At 33.6% G+C, this 15,184-nt stretch overlaps 1 protein-coding gene across 3 annotated transcripts; it reads right to left on the reverse strand.

Moving 5' to 3' along the window:
• LOC104780456 (bifunctional 3-dehydroquinate dehydratase/shikimate dehydrogenase, chloroplastic-like) lies at positions 773–3,259 on the reverse strand (the record flags this gene model as incomplete). Of its 3 annotated transcripts, XM_019244637.1 has the most annotated exon segments (8): positions 773–912; positions 1,013–1,231; positions 1,326–1,431; positions 1,547–1,725; positions 1,806–1,886; positions 2,002–2,164; positions 2,666–2,864; positions 3,049–3,259. In XM_019244637.1, coding segments are annotated over 4 exon segments (560 nt in total), but the record flags the coding sequence as incomplete, so codon positions are not given.

The following is a 15,184-nucleotide window of genomic DNA, read 5'->3' on the forward strand; positions in this document are numbered from 1 at the left end:
ATCGCCTGCATTTTGCTCATTTCTTCCTAAGTATCTTAGATTTTCGCTACCCCAGTAATTTTTCTGATCTAGATTCGCCTCTCCTCCAAGGTCCATGAAATGTTTTCGTCGGAGATGAACATTGAGTGAAAGATGAACAGATTTTGACACGGCGACCTTAGTTCTCGAGATCGATTAGCTTCTCACTTCTCCTCAAGGTTACATGACACCTTTTCATAAAAAAGTCATCACGATCCGAATCGATTCCACCAGAAATAGAAAATAATATATATATAATCTTGCGTCATTGACAATGGATAACTTTAAGCCCACTTATTTTAAAACTAAGCCCAACAAAATAATATCAAGTTTAAAAGAAAAAGTGACATGGAAAAAAAAGACTTATTATAGATTGAGACATGTTGAGTTGTATTATTTAAAATTTTTTTATTGGCTAACAATTTTAATGAGATGTAAGCTAAGAAAAGCCTAAAATGTTGAGTTATCAGATAAGGAGAGCAACACATTCTAGTTTTATTGTATTGATTGATATAACTAAGCCGTTTTATTTTCTAATATATATATACAGTAACACCACTTCTCCACCAATCAAGAATATGATGACTCTAGACTCGTTTTGTAGTTTTAAATATAACTAGGATAGTACCCGCGCTACGCTACAAACTTATTTTTTATTTTGTTTATATTTTAATTATTTTAAAGATAATTTTTATATGTTGTTTGCAATAATAATTAAAAAAATAGCAGCAGCAAGAGCTTGTTCTTGAATTACAGATCTTTGATCGTTGGTTGACCTGGCGCAGAAACTTTTCCAGAAGCTAAGGTGCCAAAGGTCAGATAACCACCAAATTTGGAACAAAGAATCCGAGACATCAGACCTCTCTTGCCCATAGTAAGCCCAATTGTGGGAACCTGAAATTTGAGTGAAGAGTTTAGATGGTGACATAAGGGAATCACATTCAGAGGTCGGAAAACACTTGATTTACTTCATGCTGGTAAGCAAGACACTTACTTGAGCATTTGAGGTTATATGGAACATGCGAGCAACATCTGTGATGTCCACAGCAGTAGTAGCAATCTTCACTATGTCGGCTCCACTCTGTTGTATTCTTGCAACAAGGTCATTGAGATCTTCAACGGAAGGGGTATTCTCATAGTTGTGCGATGAAACAATTACTTTGAAATTCTCAGGCTTCTTTCCGTCAATCGATCTGATGAACTCAGTTGCAACCTTAACAGAGCAAACATAGAGTAAAGAGAAACTGATAAGCTAGCATCGAAACACCTTCTGAATACTAAAATTCATAATTTTTAACGGCACTAACCTGAAGTTCAACATCAACGTAATCAGCTCCCAACTCCATGGCCAATCGGAGCACATCCTGTCGCTCCTTTTGATCACCTCCATATTGACCACCTTCCCATTTTGGTCTAGAAAGCAGACATCATACCAAAAAAAAAATTTACTCCACAAAGGGAAAGAAGACACCAGGAAGTTCCATATCAAACATTAAAAAGTGTCAAGCTTTGAATACAGAAAACAAACCTGTAGGTGAATAGAGAAGGCAGAGGAGATTTCTTTGAAGAGATACAGATTGTAGCACAAACACGACAAAAGGGGTATCTCTTGCTCTTGAGCATATTTTTTCTTGTTTGCTTAGTTTCTTTGAATATTTCTTTGGTGTAGCACCTTCTTCGGTTTCACGTCCTCTGCCACAGATGAACCTATAGAACAATACTGAAGCTTCAGAGAGTCCAAACCATAACAATACAAGTACAAAAATCCAGAGATAAAATAGAGTTACCACTCTCGCCCGAATTTGAAATAGATAGCTTTGATAAATCCAGAGTCTGCCGTTTGAGTGGTCTTTCATTTATCTCTAACCCTAAATGCCAAAACAAAATCCGTTCTTCCCCGTCCACATAATAGCTACAGACGGAGAAAAAGACCAAGAGCAGCAAACAGAGGACATAGAGCAAAGAGAGAGTGAAGAAACTTACAGAAAGCATCTAGCAGAGACTGTCCCATTTTTTTTCTTAACTCGAACAATCACAGGCTTCTCTCCTACCTCATTTTTTTGATTAGAAGAACTTTCGCCAGCCGCATCCATGGTGAAAAACCGCTGCTAATTGGATAAATCCTCAGCTCACTAAACGGTTCGTTCTAAACATTAAAAGAAAACAAATATAGACAACTGAATATCATTAGTTTAAATAAGAGTCTGGAGATCCATAAACTAAAATCAAAGAGCAACAACAATACACACTCAGGTTAAACCAATAACAATATCACTTTGGTTACTGACTTACATTCACAATTTGGATAAGTCAGAGAGTGATGAAACTTGAGAGAACAAACAAAAGAAAATGAAACACATAAACAAACCATTGAATCAGTTTAAATTTAAGAACACTGAACACATATAGCCCACTCAACAACAAAAGTATATGCATTTTCTTATTAAGAAAAGGCGAAACAAAGTCTATGCTCTACTATGGAAAACAAAAAATAGTGTAAAACCCACAAGATTATTTAACAGGACACCATAACACAAGTGAAATGTAAAAAGTGACAATTTTGCAGACATAAATGATGAACCCTCTTCTTAGAGATTTCCCAAAGACAATTACTTGAGTCCATAGACGAGTAATCCTTTTGACTTACCACCTTTTTTAATAGATATGGATGCAGATTGTTGGTCTTCCTCAAGAGGGTTGAAATCCTTAAGCCAATCTAATCGAACTTCAACCAAGTCAGCACCATCATGTCTATTGAATCCGCCATAACTGGAGCACAGATCAAGCTCGGATTTTTTCACAATTTCTTGACTTCCTATCTCCACTTCCGTGGAATTTGAAGCCACCTAAAGGGTCACACATAACAGAACAAGGATATAAATTCCCACAATCTAGATAAAGCTTCATCTTTTCATTTCTATATATATAATTTCAAACTCAGAGAAGAACAAAATCTGAACATCTAAAGTCTTCTCCGGAACATAATCCAAAAGATAATTGAACATCAAAAAGGAAGAAGAATTCACTAACATAGACGTTGGAGGGTTGATCGGAAAACAAAACGGGGACCGGCACACTCCTGGTTTGCAGGGAAAAGAACTCGACGGAGAAGGTATTGGATCGGCGGCGGAGATTCTTAAATTTTGGTTTTTTCGATTAGTAGAAAGAAGAAGAAATCAATGTAATTGGTTACAGATTTTTTCTCATGTGTCAGCTTCAATACAAAAGCTGAAGTTGTATTGTATTGATAAAGTAACAAATTAATAACTTTAGTTATATATTTTGTATATTGTTAAATGTATTTTTGCATATATTTTGTCAAAAAAAATTTTATAATGAATTATAGTTTATCCGGTTAGATTGCACAAGAGATAAGACGATTTGGATTTTGGTAAGATAGTTTCTTCCATTTAATTTATTGTAAAATTCTGTATTTCATTTGATGTTGTTGCAACCCAGATGTCACTAGAATGTAAGATATTGTCGAACAAATTTGGATAGTAAGCTTTGTAGCTTTTTTCATTAACCTTTCATCAAAAACTTGTTTCTCTTTTCGTTCATTTCATACCTTGTTTAGTTGTTTATATATGTTATATATATATATATATATATTTTTGCTAGCTAGGTACCACAAACAAAGAAAATTATGATACAAAATATTCAAAATTTTAATCAAGTTTCTCCTAGAAAATTAACCTAAAGCCTTGACATGAGACTACTAAGTCACAATTATTAGTAGTGCCAACATAAAGCATTCCCATGGGTTTTGAATTTGACATTCACTGTTCCCTGCTTTTCTCAGGGATGATCTTTTCTCAGGGATGATGAAGACATATTCCTCTTTTACATTTATGTACCACCAAGCCTGAGGTTTTTAGGCTCCCCAACTATGAAGGTGAAATCACCTGAGGTTTTTACTTTGCTTATGAAATGTCACTCCAAACTAGTAGTCTGGAACCGAGATAATTCAGGGGATAACGATTATGAGAAGTAACATTATGTGGATTGTAGAACCACAAGCTCTATATAATTTATGTTGGGCTTTCCAATTCCAAACTAACTCCCCCACTAGTATGATATTGTCTGTTTTGGGTCCAAGTGACAAAATCCGCACAAATATGTTATATTAGGCTCTTTTCCATAAGATTTTATACTAATTGGAGTTAGATTTGGATTATATATTAGAAACTTATGTTCTAATAGACAATTTACCCCCTTTAAATTAATGAAACAAATCTTAATTAATGAAACAAATTATGTAGATCAATCAATTTTAAAATTGTTAATTCAAATATTATATTACAGTTTTTAATTATCACATCTAAACCCTAACCATTTTTTATAAACCAAACCGATATATAATTTTGTTCTAATTGTAAAATCTAAACTCTTACCATCTCATTTGTAAACCCAAACCGACATATAATTTCGATTAATTGTAAAATCTTAACTCTAACAACTCTTTTGTAAATCCAAACCGACATATAATTTCGTTTAATTGAAAAATCTAAACTCTAACCACTCTTTTGTAAACCTAAACCGATATATAATTTTGTTTAATTATAAAATCTAAATCATAACCATTCTTTTATAAAGCCAAACTGAAATATAATTTTTAAAATTATAAATTTAAACTCTAATCCTTTTTTGTAAACCTAAACTAACATAATTTTCTTAATAGAAAATCTACATAATCTGTTTCCTTAATTTGTTTTGTCTTTTTATTTTTATTTTAATTTTATTTTTTTAATATGATATGACATGACATATTGTTATACTCTAATTGGTTAATTAAGAGGGGTGAATGAGAGTTATTCACCCCTAGAGATGAACCCAAGAATTTTTCTTTCTAATATGCCAATGTGGGAGTTTGTTTGTATCATAACAATTTGATGTCGTCTCTATGTTGTGATTTCACTTGATCGACGATTGTATATATAAAGATCAAACCTGATTAAAAAGATTTAACTATATATATATATATATATATCAAAATATCTTATCACAAAACAAATATCTTATACTCTAAGTCTAACTAATTTTTTATAAAATTCATGAAAATAAAAGTGTATCAAATTTAATATAAATATGTTTTTCTTCTATAAATTGTCTCTATTTCTAATAATTTTAAAATAATAGTATAATTAACAATAAATTAATTTTGAAACTCTTGTTTTCTGTTATTTCATGGGGGGAGATAAAACAATTATGTTATGATACCATTTTTTTTAGTACATATGTTTTAAAGACAGTCAAACTGTAACTTACAGAATACTATTAAATAAAAATTTGAGTTGTATCTTTAATATAATATATATGATTATTGAATATAATGTGATATATATATATATATTAGAAAATCTTCTATATTTTTGAATTAATCTATCATAAATTAATTTTATTTCAGTTTTTACTTTAAAAGTATGAAACCATTTTCTATTTTTGTTTGGTTTCAATTTGTTAGAAAGATGATAGTAATAGGAGGAACAAGAAGATTGAGAATGGTGGTAAGCATATCCATGTTGTTCTTTGGCAGCAGAACCAATACCACTACTTACTTACCTCTCTACTTGTTTATGGGTATTATAAATGTTCAAACTTTCACTTTACAAAAATAGTCTATATATTATTATAGACACAAAAGGAGACGAAATAGATGCAAGTGGAATTGGCTGGTGCACCTACCTACTTAAACTTTTAATTACGTTTAGGAGATTTTAAAGTGTTGAGCGATTTGAAAGTATATCAAAACTATCATATAAATTAGTATTGTTAGGAGTTAGGACTGAGCATTATTAGTGGGAAATGCTCCGACAGTTACTCTTATGAATAGGACCAGAAACAAAATAAAAAAATTCATTATTTGGTTTAGTAAGAAGAGAATTGTTTCTTCTGTTGCTTGTGGAAGCAACGATTTTCAACAAATATTAACATGTGTCAACTTTTGAATGGCTACAATTAATTATAATTAAAATAATATATATATATATATATATTTTTTTAAAGGAACGTTGAGAGTGGTATTGGGCTAATGATGGTCTTAGGACTGTAATATTTAGTTATTTTATAAAATTTTAATTAAGAGAAATATATATTTTTTTTAAATTCCATTAACATATAACGTAGGAGATTTAATTTACTGATTTTTTTTTTTTTGAAACATACGAGTTTTGTTCAACGTAAAACGAATTTTTTTGATGCGCTACTAAAATCTTATAGTTTCCGCTCGAAAAGTTAATGTTGAGAATAGACAACATAAAATATATTTATGTCAACACTTGAGATTTTGTTTATGAACACATGTGAAAGTGACATTCATGAATTAAACATTACGATTAGTGCTCATGTATCGCAATAATCCATTAGCCAATAGCATATTTAACTATGGACGTGTTCGAGGCAAGAGTTTTGGGGTTGATGACGTATCGACTCCAAGTTTCGAACTCTGGGGCCCAAAAGACACCTGAAACTTTGATACCGGTCAAAACGTTTTTGGGACGACAAGAGATTGTCATTGTAACTCAACTCAAAAAAGGAAAAAATAATCACATGACTGCACGGAGAACACAATATCGTTAGGACGAAGTGGGATTTCGAGTTTAAGTCGACTCTATTAGAATATTGTCCCACATCGGTTGGGTTTTTCATTCTTGGGCAATATATGTTGGAGTAAGCTTGAAGTAAGTTTGAAGACCAAGCTTACCAAGAAATGAAAATTGGAGATTATATTTAGGAGATATCTAAATATAATAGAAGTTATAGAATTAGAAGTTTTCCTATTAGGATTAGAAAAATATACTAAGGAGATTTATATATAAAGAGATGTTGGGTTGTAGCATAATATATGAATTGTGAGTTTAAGAGAGAGTTTTGTGATTGAGAGTTTTGGAGAGCTTTAGTTTTTGAGGAATTTTTCTAAAGCTAATAAAGAAAAGTTGTTCTTTAATCTTGATCTCAAAGTTCTAAATATATATTTGAAAACTAGATTTGGTATCAGAGCTTCAGAACGATTGTGAAGGATGGGAGATCTTACCGTCTCCACCGTTAAACCAAAAGAAGGAGGAGGAGCTTCTTCTATCTCTTGTCCGATGTTGAATCCAACGAACTACACTGTATGGGCAATAAAGATGAAAATCACACTTAGGGTCCATAAGGTGTGGGAAGCTATTGAACCAGAAGCTGCAACAGACACCATCAATGAAGAAAAGAATAATATGGCCATTGCTCTACTTATCCAATCCATACCGGAGTCTCTTACACTACAAGTCGACGAACTTGATACAGGTAAGAAAATATGGGAGGCAATCAAAGCAAGGCATGTAGGAGCAGAGAGGGTTAAGGAAACACGCTTGCAGACACTTATGGCTGAATTCGAACCCCTAAGTATGAAAGACTCAGAGAAGATCGATGATTTTGTGGGAAAGCTATCTGAAATCACTTCTAAGATCGCCGCATTAGGGGAAACCCTTGAAGTACCAAAATTGGTGAAAAAGTTTCTCAAGTGTCTTCCAAGAGCAAAATATATACACATGGTTGCTTCTTTGGAACAAGTATTGGACCTTAACAGTACAAGTTTCGAAGACATTGTTGGACGTTTAAAGGCTTATGAAGAAAGGATTCAAGAGGAAGAAGAATCACAAGATGAGCAAACTAAGTTAATGTACTCAAGCATGGAAGGAAAATATAATCGAGATTACAATGGAGAATACATAAACAGAGGACGTGGAGGAAGATCTTCTTATAGAGGAAGAGTTCGCGGACGTTTTGGTGGCGGACGAGACTTGTCAAAAATAACATGCTACCAGTGTGACAAGACAGGACATTTTGCTTCTAACTGTCCTGACAGCCTACTGAAACTACAAGAAGCACAAGAAGAAGAACATAGTGAAACAACAAGTGTCGATGCTCTTATGATCCATGAAGTAGTATACCTCAATGAAAAACGTTGCATCCCTAGCAAGTATGAAACCAACTCAGGAGAAGAAAATATCTGGTACCTCGATAACGGAGCTAGCAATCACATGACCGGAGATCGAAGGTACTTTGATGCCATTGATCACACTATTACGGGTAAAGTACGTTTCGGAGATGACTCTTGTATAGATATCAAAGAGAAAGGCACCATTGCTTTCACTGATCTCAATGGAGAACCAAGGATAATGACGGAGGTATACTATATACCGGGTTTGAAAAGCAATATCATCAGTCTTGGTCAAGCTACTGAATCCGGATGTGATATAAGGCTATGGGGAGAAGTGTTAACAATGCATGATCATGGGAAAGCTCCTTGCCAAAGCAAAAAGATCACTAAATTGTCTCTACAAAGTTCGAATGGACATAAGAGATACTGCGAGGCTGAATCTGACAGCAGAAAACGAGTCAAGTAGATGGCATGCAAGGATAGGTCATATTAACTATGCAACATTGAGATCTATGTTTGAGAAGAAAATCGTTCAAGGGATTCCAACAATGATCTTTGATAAGGAGATTTGTAGTTCCTGCTTAATGGGGAAACATGCCAGACAAGCGTTTCCACAGGCTACTTCGTACAGAGCAACTAAAACTTTAGAGCTTATTCATGGAGATCTCTGCGGACCAATAACGCCAAGCACAAGTGCAGGTAATAGGTACATATTCTTGCTGATAGATGTCTACTCACACTATATGTGGACAATATTGTTGAAAGAGAAGGGAGATGCCTTTGATAACTTCAAAGTTTTCAAGAGAACGGTAGAGCAAGAATCTGAAACTAAGATACAGACGTTTAGAACAGACAGGGGAGGAGAGTTTGTCTCTCATGAATTCAAGGATTTTTGTGACAATTCTGGGATCAAAAGGCATCTCACTGCACCATATACACCACAACAAAACGGAGTGGTTGAAAGGTGCAATAGAACCCTTATGGAAATGACCAGAAGTATCCTAAAGCACATGCGAATGCCAAATTACTTGTGGGGAGAAGCTGTGTGACATTCAACCTATCTCTTGAATAGAGTTGCTACACGAGCCCTTGAAGACAAAACTCCGTATGAGATGTATCGAGGTACGAAGCCAAATATTGCCCACTTAAGAGTCTTTGGATGCATTGGATACGCTAAAGTGGATAAGCCACATCTGAGGAAGTTTGATGATCGATCAAGAGAGTTAGTTCATCTAGGAACTGAACCAGGTTCCAAAGCATATCGGTTATATGATCCACAATCTCGGAGAATAATAGTTAGTAGAGATGTCGTGTTCAACGAAGCTAAAGGGTGGAACTGGAATGAGGTTGATTCTGAGCTAGGAAGTGATGGAAGTTTCAGCATTAAGTTTGGAGAATTTGGTAATCATGGAATACATGAGGACATGATGAGTGGTGAAGCAGAAAGAATTGACGGAGTTAATAACAAAAATATCAGAAAAACAGAGGATGATTGCAGAAATGAGACAAAAGTTGCAGAGGAAGTTATTCAAGAACAGTCACAAGTGCCTTTAAGAAGATCCACTCGAAAAATCACAAGACCTAAGTATCTTGCTGATTATGTCTTGTCATCAATGGAGGAATGCTTACTTATTGTCCAAGAAGAAGGTGAAAAACTTTTGTTATACTTAAATGATGAGCCGTGGAACTTCAATGAAGCAAGTGAATCAAAAGAATGGATCATGGCATGTGAGGATGAGATTACATCTATAAATAAGAACCACACATGGGACCTTGTTGATCTACCTCAAGGAGTAAAACCGATTGGTCTTAAATGGGTTTTTAAGCTTAAGAAAAACTCTGATGGCAGCATTAACAAGCACAAGGCACGACTCGTTGCTAAAGGATATCTGCAACGTCATGGGATAGACTTTGAAGAGGTTTTTTCTCCTGTTGCTCGGCTTGAATACGTCTTCTTGTCAATATTGCAGCATCTAACGGATGGGAAGTACATCACCTGGATGTGAAAACATCATTCCTTCATGGAGAGTTAAAAGAGACTGTTTATGTTTGTCAACCAGAGGGCTTTGAAGAGAAAGGGAAAGAGGACAAAGTCTATAAGCTGAACAAAGCTCTATATGGACTAAGACAAGCAGCAAGGGTTTGGAACAACAAGTTGAATCAAATTCTTTGTGAGTTAAAGTTCAACAAATGTTCGAAGGAGCCCTCAGTTTATAGAAAGGTAGTGGAGGGAAATCGACTTGTTGTGGCAGTATAGGTTGATGATCTATTCGTTACAGTAACGAACAAGAGTGTTATTGATCAGTTCAAAGAGGAGATGGCATTGAAGTTTGACATGAGTGATTTAGGGAAGTTAACATACTATCTTGGGATTGAAGTATGTCAATATGAAGGACGTATCACACTAAATCAACGTCAATATGCCTTAAAGATTCTGGAAGAAGCTAGGATGCAAGACTACAATCCAGTTCATACACCGATGGAGATAGGTCTGAAGCTGAGCAAGTCTGAGAAAGAAGAATCTATCGACGCCACTGCTTACAGGAGAAACATCGGATGTCTACGGTACCTATTGCATACACGACCTGACTTGTCGTACTGTGTGGGAGTCCTAAGTCGGTATATGCAGGATCCTAAGGTATCACATGGTGTCGCAATGAAGAAGTGCTTGCGATACTTAAAGGGAACGGTTAACTTAGTCTTGACATTCAAACAATCAACAACAAGGGTGCCGAGGTTAGTAGGCTACATCGATAGCAGTTACAATGTCGACCATGATGACGGTAAGAGTACAACATGACACATCTTCTACCTTGGAGAAAATCCAATAACGTGGTGTTCTCAAAAGCAAGACACAGTTGCCTTGTCTTCATGTGAAGCTGAATTTATGGCCGAAACTGAGGCAGCGAGACAAGCTATTTGGTTACAGGACCTACTCGAAGAAGTGACAGGAGAGACATGTGAGAAGGTTACAATTCGAATTGACAATCGGTCAGCCATTGCTCTTACAAAAAATCCGGTGTTCCATGGTCGTAGTAAACATATTCATACAAGGTACCACTTTATTAGAGAGTGTGTTGAAAATGGACAAGTGGAGGTGGTACATGTTCCTGGGGATGAACAGAAAGCTGATATCCTCACCAAAGCACTTGGTAGGAACAAATTCAAGGAGATGAGAGATCCCATTGGCATGAGAGAGGTAGCTGAAGAAGATTTCAAGCTTAGGAGGGAAAATGTTGGAGTAAGCTTGGAGTAAGTTTGAAGACCAAGCTTACCAAGAAATGGAAATTGGAGATTATATTTAGGAGATATCTAAATATAATAGAAGTTATAGAATTAGAAGTTTTCCTATTAGGATTAGGAAAATATACTAAGGAGATTTATATATAAAGAGATGATGAGTTGTAGCATAATATATGAATTGTGAGTTTAAGAGAGAGTTTTGTGATTGAGAGTTTTGGAGAGCTTTAGTTTTCGAGGAATTTTCTAAAGCTAATAAAGAAAAGTTGTTCTTTAATCTTGATCTCAAAGTTCTAAATATATATTTGAAAACTAGAATATATATAGTATGTGGCAACCCTCCTCTCTTGAGCTAGATTTTGGGAGTGAGTTATAGGCCCAATACTAATATGGTATCATAGCCTAGGCCCAATTCCGATTGTGGACCACCCGTGGATGTCCAGTTCCATAAACTTCACGCTACAGATGTCCAGTATTAGAATATTGTCCCACATCGGTTGGGTTTGTCATTCTTGGGCAATATATATAGTATGTGGCAATCCTCCTCTTTTGAGCTAGCTTTTGGGAGTGAGTTAGGTCCATTACTAATAGACTCAAAAGAGTTTGAGACATTTTGAAGCTAATATAAATGTATGTACAAAGATATTATAATGATACATACCAATTCTAGAACATTTATATCCAATTAAATCACCTTTATTTATACGGAATGTTCGATTCTAAAACAAACTGAAACAAATATGAAGAAAGGGAAAAAGAGAAAGTAAAAGACTAAGATGTAATAACAAGGTAAAAATTTCATGTCCATAATGACAACACAGCCATAGTTGAAGACTAGAGATCTTGGATAGATCGATAGAATCAATCACGCTTGAAAGGTTTGGCATAACGAACAAATAAATAGTTGACTACGTAGTCAACGATTTCAGGACAAACATTTCGTATCAAAAAAATCCATTTTATCCAAGATGGCTCTGCTATGTATGTCTCTCCTCTACCAATACCTTTGAAGATCGCTTTTGCGCATTTACTCACTGATTCCGAAAGGATGAAATCTGAACCAATCTCTATTTTATACTAGAAAGTAGTTCACGCGATGCGTGGTTTATTTATGTATTATTAACTTCAAATATAAAATGAAGTTTCTATTCAATTATATATGAAATGTACATATATAATTGTTAATATATATCTTAAAAAATAATATTCATAATACTACGGTTCAACTACAATTTATAATTTATATATGTTATATAGTATTTCATAGAAGGGTCATGAAAAAGAGAAAAGTTAAAGTACATATTACTAAATATTTTTTATTACAATATATTGTTGAAATAATTTAAACAGTATGTTACTACAGTAATAAGACCATTACTTATAGCAAAGTCAACTATATATGGTATTTTCGTAAAATAGTTCATAATTATATTTTTTTATTGTTTGGAAAATAAAAAACTGATAAACAATCTAGAAAGAAAAATATAAGATCTTACTTAATTATTTTGATAAATAATTTTATGTTGTCCTATATATTAATTTTATTGTCATCATCTAAAAGTAATAGTTAACAAAAAATAGTTTTATATATGATAAATAAATTTTAAAATAATTTATTAAAACGATATCATAAAACAAATATCTTATACTATAAGTTTAACCAGTTTTTATAAGAAAAAAACTTGAAGAGAAAAGTGTGTGAAATTTAATATATATTTTTTTTATTTTCTATATATTGTCTCTATTTCTAATCATTTTAATTTAAATAGTATAATTAACAATAAATTAATTTTTGAAATTATTTTCTATCTCCAACCTGAAACTCAAGATCTCTCCTCCTCCTATCGGCATAACTCCTCTGCCGATCCTGAACTTCCTTCATGCTAAAACTAAAAAATGGAAGGAATATATTTTTGTAACAATGTTGGAAAAAATTAAAAAAGCAAACTATACAACAATTATCTTTTTTTAACAAACTATACACCACATAAGATACAAATAAAATAAAGTCAAATAAAAAAATAGAATTTTAAATTTTAAATTAATGAGAATGACATGTATCACAAAAGTAGAGCGCCAAATGTCACATTTTTAGAAAAAATTAGAAAAAACTTTCTCTTATTATATAAGATATATATATTAAACTAGAATTTACATATGTAAAATGTTGATATTTGTAGACTTAAAAGGTCTAATAAGATTTAATCATCTTTATTGTGTAATGTGTAGTTGATAACTTATCATTATAGATTCTGAATAAGCATCATCTTTTAACTTAGTTTTTGTGTTAATCCGCTAACTTTTAGTAATTAAAATATCATACATAAAACCAGTAATCCGAACCAACATGGAGAAGATGAGCCACGAAACGCAAAATTGACAAACCCTCCACGTAAATAAAAAACGACTGTTGTACTATTTTATGGAGAACAACAAGTAAGAGATAACAAAAGGTTACCAAAAAAAAAAAAAAAAAAAAAAAAANAATTAGTAATGTTTTATCTCTTATATTAATGGGTATAAAAATAAAAGGAAACAAAAACAACTAGGTAAACGCTCGCTGCGCCCAAAAATATACGATCATACTCTGCAACAATCCTTTCTCGATGAGGGCATCCTCCTTTCTTCCATTGTGCTCCACATATGTAGCAAAATTTGTAGCCACATCTATATATCCATCAACCATAAACATTACGATAATGATATAATTGGGTGAAAACATAAACAGATTAAAATGAATAATAATAGCTAGAGAATATGTGATCATCATGATGATACCTGCAGGTTATTCTGATGCAATGACCATGACAAAAATTCAATCATGTGGTTGCAATTTCCACATTGACGCCACATATTCTGATTTGCTAGAGCTTTGAGCTTTATATCATCTTCTGTAGGATTTGGACCCAATCTCTTGTAATCGTCGCACGACAAGTTACTATGCCACGCAACTTTGCAGTTGACGCAAAAGGGTTCACCGCATTGAAAACAGCATCTTATAGTTTCATCTCCCGTTTTCGACATTAAAGCCGAGCACCTCGGATTTGGGCAATAAACTCTGTCTGCCACAGGAACCTGTTCCTCTTTGTTCCTTCGTTCCCACATCTCTCTTTGTTTAGGCATCAAAATTTGGACTAAATGCGTACATATTCTACTTAAAATTTGGAGTGCAAATGAGATATTTTCAATCAATGTTATATGCGAGTATGTGACTGTACTATGATCATGATATATGACCAAAAGAATTGAACTGTCGTAAGCAATCATGTATTCAATTAGTATTTCTCTTCAGTTCTTGAGTAATAATAAATCTATCAATACAATAAAAGTAAGATTCGCTTTTTTCCAATGTTGACACCTGAGCATTTGGGAGAATCCTGGAGCTGACACCTCAGTTAAAACAGGTAACCAATCAAATTCTAACAATTAATACCGTTCAACTTTGATATCCAATATCTATCTTTCCATGTCACATTTTAAAGTTATTTTGCTGCATTTTTTAAAATGACCCAAGCCCAACAGGCTAATAGCAAAATACAATTACATAGAAATCTAATTGTATTTATAATTAAAAGCCAAGTAAATAGCCCAAATTGTAGAAAGATAAAATAGGTGAAGAAATGGTTATCGTTCAATTACTCAGCAAACCGAAAAATTGTAAGAACATCCAATATTCGATCTCTGCTTGTGATTAATTGTGAGAACTACGGTGAACTTTGTTGTTCCTTTCCCTTCACATCACTTTTCATTTTCTACTCTACAATACTTTACCTTAACGGAGACAATAGGAAAGATTGGAATATTGGATTTTCATCGAAGATAACAAAGTAATCAACCAAAATGACGATGTTGCTTTGTATTTTTTCGGAGACGCACTTTGAATCCGGTAAGAGATACGGTAAACCACACGGCTTCACAGATTGGAATTACCTCTGGCAATAGAAAGATAATGAGAGGTAAGAGTATGAACGCCGTGGGAAAGCTACAACGAGAAGATATAGTTAA

This window comes from Camelina sativa, chromosome 4, assembly GCF_000633955.1.
Source record: "Camelina sativa cultivar DH55 chromosome 4, Cs, whole genome shotgun sequence".
NCBI classification, from domain to species: domain Eukaryota; kingdom Viridiplantae; phylum Streptophyta; class Magnoliopsida; order Brassicales; family Brassicaceae; genus Camelina; species Camelina sativa.